The sequence below is a fragment of the Vigna radiata genome, chromosome 5, assembly GCF_000741045.1.
Source record: "Vigna radiata var. radiata cultivar VC1973A chromosome 5, Vradiata_ver6, whole genome shotgun sequence".
In the NCBI taxonomy this organism is placed as follows: Eukaryota; Viridiplantae; Streptophyta; class Magnoliopsida; order Fabales; family Fabaceae; genus Vigna; species Vigna radiata.
Genome location: NC_028355.1, coordinates 6,371,486 through 6,376,786, shown reverse-complemented (window position 1 = coordinate 6,376,786; position 5,301 = coordinate 6,371,486). Strand labels below are relative to the sequence as shown.

General features: G+C 37.8%; 2 protein-coding genes across 2 annotated transcripts; both read left to right on the top strand.

The window, feature by feature from the left end:
• Positions 1-702: 702 nt before the first annotated feature.
• LOC106760249 lies at positions 703-1,830 on the top strand. Its single transcript, XM_014643712.1, has 2 exons — positions 703-1,113; positions 1,270-1,830. Exons 1-2 carry the CDS (start codon positions 703-705, stop codon positions 1,828-1,830), a joined length of 972 nt encoding a protein of 323 aa, XP_014499198.1.
• A 1,625-nt stretch (positions 1,831-3,455) lies between these two features.
• On the top strand, positions 3,456-4,615 carry LOC106760248 (uncharacterized mitochondrial protein AtMg00810-like). The gene is made up of 3 exons (XM_014643711.1): positions 3,456-3,592; positions 3,645-3,879; positions 4,007-4,615. The coding sequence occupies exons 1-3, from the start codon at positions 3,456-3,458 to the stop codon at positions 4,613-4,615; spliced, it is 981 nt and encodes a 326-aa protein (XP_014499197.1).
• Positions 4,616-5,301: the final 686 nt, after the last annotated feature.

Sequence of the window (5,301 nt, the reverse complement as noted above, 5' to 3'; positions counted from 1 at the left end):
AGTTAAAAGAGAATAAGAGATATAATCTTGGTGAGTTTAAAGATTAAAAGAAATATTATATTTAGAGAAAATCATTATTAGATATTGTAGATTTTAAAAAGATTTGGTGGTTGATGATATCTTAAAAAGTAGTATTGAGATTGAATGTATTTGTTAGATTACTGTAAAAAAGACAGTAATCATTTATTATTTGTAAAGCTTTTCTTATTATGTAAGTTTTCCCGTCTTTCCCCCAAAAAGATCTATAAATAGAGCTTCCCCCATTTCATTTTGAGTGTAACAGATGATAGACATTTTTCACGATTACTAAAATAAACAAAGACTGTGTTTTTCTTACCTTTCTCGTTGCTCTCATCAAGATTGCCTTTTTCCTCTTCTGCAACTGTCGTGACCCAAGGGAGGCATAACTTCTCGCTCAACTTCTTCCTCTGGTCCCAGAATAACCTTTGAGGTTCTTATCTCTCTATCACGAAAGCAGAGAACTGACTTCTTTGCCAGCAAAGGAAACTCAGAGATATTTTTTATATCTTTCATGGGCCATTAGTGTTGGGCCTCTTTCTGAAAGGAAGAAATAGTGTTGGGCCATATTTTAATATGGTATCGGAGCAGGTGTAATGCCTGCTCTATTTCCGCTGCCTCTGTTTCTCATTCTTGGTATCTTCTTGGGTTGATTCTTGGTACTTTCTTGCTCTCTGTTTTCCAATGGATCAGACAGATCAATCAGCTAACCCACTCAGTCCTTTCTACCTACACCAAGGGGAGAACCCAGGTCTCACCCTCATCACTCAGGTTTTAAATGAAAACAATTACTCTTCTTGGAGCATAAGCATGAGAAGGGCTCTGAAATCCAAGAATAAAATCAAATTCATTGATGGGTCTATCAAGAAACCTCCAAGAATTGGAGCTTTATTTGATTCTTGGGAAAGGTGCAATGTAATGGTCCTTTCTTGGATAACAAAGACACTTTCCCCACAGATTGCAGAAAGTGTGATATATGTTGAAGATGCAAAAGAACTATGGGATGAGTTAAGGGAGAGGTTCTCTAAGGGTGATTATTTCAAGATTTCTGACTTGCTCCAGGATATTCATTCCATTAAGCAGGGAGAGAGAGGGGTGAGTCTGTTTTTCAAAGATTTGAAAATTCTCTAGGAAGAATTGGAATCCCTAAGACCCATACCCACTTATACGTGCAAGACTCCCTGTAGTTGCGATCTCTCAAAATTTTCCTTGAAATATAGAGAAATGAAGCATGTTATATGTTTCTTGAAGGGACTAAACGATACCTACAACACTGTAAGGACCCAAATTCTTTTGATGGACCCTATCCCCAACATCAATCGGGTTTTCTCCCTCATTATGCAGCAAGAGAGACAAGAGAAACAGGACTCTGCAGAAATCAAGATATTGGCTAATGTTGCTGACAGAAACAGTCAATGGAGACCTGACCAGACCTGGAGAAGCCAAGGCCGAGGCACTAGATCTCGTGGTCAAGGGAGAGGAAGAGGGAAGAATTCCAGCTATGGAAAACAGTGTTCCTACTGCAATAAAATGAACCACACTGTGGATGAATGTTATGCCAAGCATGGTTACCCACCTTGGTATAAGAAAGGAGACAACAATCAAGATAAGAGGACTGATTGGAGTTCTGCAAATGCTTGCCAGAACAGTACAGGACCAGAGGGCATTCAGAAAACCTATCAAGGGAATTCCTCCCATCGTGCCAACAACAATAATATTCTTAACTCTTTTACACCAGAACAGGTGCAGAAGCTCCTCAAAATGATAGACAAGACAGAGGAACCAACTCACAAAATCAATCAAGTACAGTGAGATGCCACTGAAAACAAGCAAGGTACTTTTTATTGGATTATTGACACTGGTGCCACAGACCATGTGACAAATGATAAAAGCAACTTTATTACCTTTTATAAAATTAAGCCTATCTCTATCAAACTACCAAATAACACTACTCTCACAACAAAACACGTAGGAATTGTTCAATTCTTTAAGGACTTTGTTATTTTCAATGTTCTTTATATTCCTGATTTTTGTTTTAATCTAATCTTTGTCCAAAGTCTTATAAAATACTTAAATTGCAGCCTAACCTTTTCTTCTGAGACTTGTCAGATAAGGGAGAATTGTACATTGAAGATGATTGGGTATGCTAACTCTTGTAAAGGCCTATACTATCTACAAGCTCTTCCTAATTCGGAAAAAAGTTGTTGATGAATTATCCTTTAAAAATGTTGGTGTAAATTTGTGGCATCGTAGATTAGGCCATCATGGACACAAAGTTGTTGAACAAATATGTAAAAAGTTTCCCTATGTACAAATGGGTCCTGACATTGTTTGTGATACTTGCCACTATGCTAAACAACACAAACTATCTTTTCCTAAAAGTATTTGTACTACTACTGAATGCTTTGAGATTGTTCACTGTGATATATGAGGTCCTCTTACTACTATTTCTGTACACGGTCATAGGTATTTTCTCACCATAGTTGATGACTATAGTAGACACACTTGGGTTTTTCTAATGAATAATAAGGGCCAAGCTAGAGATTTACTACAGAACTTTATTGTTAAGGTTAAAAATTAGTTTGACAAAAAGATTAAAACTATTAGGTCAGATAATGAACTTGAATCTAATTGTGTGAGCTTTTATGATTTGCATGGCATCAATCATCAAAGGAGCTGTGTTGAAACTCCTAAACAGAACTCTGTTGTGGAGCGAAAACACCAACACATACTGAATGTGACTCGTAGTCTCCTTTTTCAATCTAATATTCTTAATGCATATTGGTCCTATGTTGTTGGACACGTTGTCTACTTGATAAATAGATTGCCTTCTCCCATTCTAAATAACAAGACACCTCATGACCTGGTTTATGAACTCCCCCCCCCACCTATTTAGATCTCAAAACTTTTGGATTTTTGTGCTTTGCTTCCACCCTTGAGAAAAATAGAAATAAACTTGACCCAAGAGCTAGAAAAGGAATTTTCTAGGCTACAAAAGTGGTGTCAAGGGTTACATTGTTCTAGACATCAACACCAAAGAACTTTTTGTCAGTAGAAATGTTGTCTTTTATGAAGACATCTTTCCCTACAAGAATCTGTCAGCTAACAGAGAAACCACGGAAACAGAGGAAGACAAGACTGGTTCCCTCAATGACCTTCTTGCCAACCATTGTTTCACTGAAGATGAAAGACATGCTGAGACAAATGTCAATAATTAAAGAGAGACACAGCAAATAAGTGATGACAGCACAAACAACAGTCAAGAAAATCACAGCTATAAGAGGTCTAACAGGCTTAGAAGGACTCCTGAATATCTCAGCGACTATGTACATCAGGTGAATCAATCCTTGTCTATGATAGATAGTCTTAAAATACCTTATCCCATTTCTGATATGTTATGTTGTGACAATTTGTCAAAGAAGCACTTAAAGTACATGATGGCTATTACTGGAAATAAGGAACCTAATCTTATAATCAAGCAAAAGGCATGTATGAATAGGCAGAAGCTATGCAGAGAGAGATCAAAGCCCTACATGGTATTTAACACAACTACCACCAGGAAAGACCCCCAAAGGTTGTAAGTGGGTGTATAAAACCAAATATAAAGTTGATGGTACCATAAAAAGGTTCAAAGCTCGTTTAGTGGAAAAGGGATACACTCAACAAGAGGGAATTAATTACCTGGACACCTTTTCTCTTGTGGCAAAGCTCACAACTGTTAGATTGCTCATTGCCCTTGCAGCCTCAAACAACTGGTTTCTACATCAACTTGATGTAGACAATGTGTTTCTACATGGGGACTTGAATGAAGAGGTTTACATGGAGCCACCACCTGGACTTGACATCCATGAAAAGGGACAGGTTTGCAGGCTAACCAAATCACTGTATGGCCTGAAACAAGCCAGCAGGCAATGGTTTGAAAATATCCTTTTTTCTCATATCTGTGGGTTATACTCAATCTAGATCTCATCACTCATTGTTTATTAAGAGAACACCTATAGGGTTTACTGCTTTGCTTGTATATGTTGATGATATTGTATTGACAGGAAACTCTATGATGGAAATCAATCATATAAAGGATCTATTGCACAGAAAATTTCAAATAAAGAACCTAGGAGAACTCAAATACTTCATAGAATTGGAAGTGGCCAGATCCAAAAAGGGAATTCATTTATGTCAAAGAAAGTATGCTTTGGACATCCTTAAGGAAACAGTAATGCTGGGGTGTAAGCGTTCCTCTACACCATTCTTGAGTGACACAAGTCCACTATACAAGATGGACAACTACCTAGAAGATCCTGGTCCCTACAAAAGACTAATAGGGAAGTTGCTCTACCTCACCAATACCAGACCAAATCTGTGTTTTTTCATTAATCTACCTAGTCAATTTATGCAATCTCCCACTAACTATCATCATTGGGCTGTTCAACATATCCTTAGGTACATAAAATCAAAGCCCTTAGAAGGATTATTTTTTGTTGCTGACTCCCCATTGCATCTAAAGGCCTTTAGCGACTCAGATTGGGCAACGTGTCCAAATATTCGAAGATCAACTACAGGATTTTGCGTTTTTCTTGGTTCATCCCTTATTTCCTAGAAATCTAAGAAGTAGAAATACAGTGGATCCACTATCTCCTACAAGACCTACAAATATGAGAAACAGGAACTTTGACCCTATACTGCAACAACAAGTCCGCGAGACACATAGCTCACAACCAGAGCTTTTACGAATGGACCAAGCACATAGAGCTTGACTGCCATGTTGTTCATGAGAAAATACAAGAAAACCTTCTGCATCTTCTCCCTGTTCGATCCAACGAGCAGTTGGCTGACATCTTCACCAAATTCCTGCATTGCGTCAGGTTCAGATCTATACTTCCCAAGCTTGGATTGGTAAGTATACACCATCCAGCTTGAGGGGAGGCTATTGAGATTGACTGTATTTGTTAGATTACTGTCAAAAGGACAGTAATCAATTATTATTTGTAAAGCTTTTCTTATTATGTAAGTTTTCCCGTGTTCCCCCAAAGAGCTCTATAAATAGAGCTTCCCCCATTTCATTTTGAGTGTAACAGATGATAGACATTTTTCACGATTACTAAAATAAAAAAGATTGTGTTTTTCTTACCTTTCTTGTTGCTCTTATCAAGATTGCCTACTTCCTCTTCTGGAACTGCCGTGACCCAAGGGAGGCATAAATTCTCGCTCAGCTTCTTCCTCTGGTTCTAAAAGAACCTTTGAGGTTCTTATCTCTCTGTCACAAAAGTAGAGAACTGACGTCTC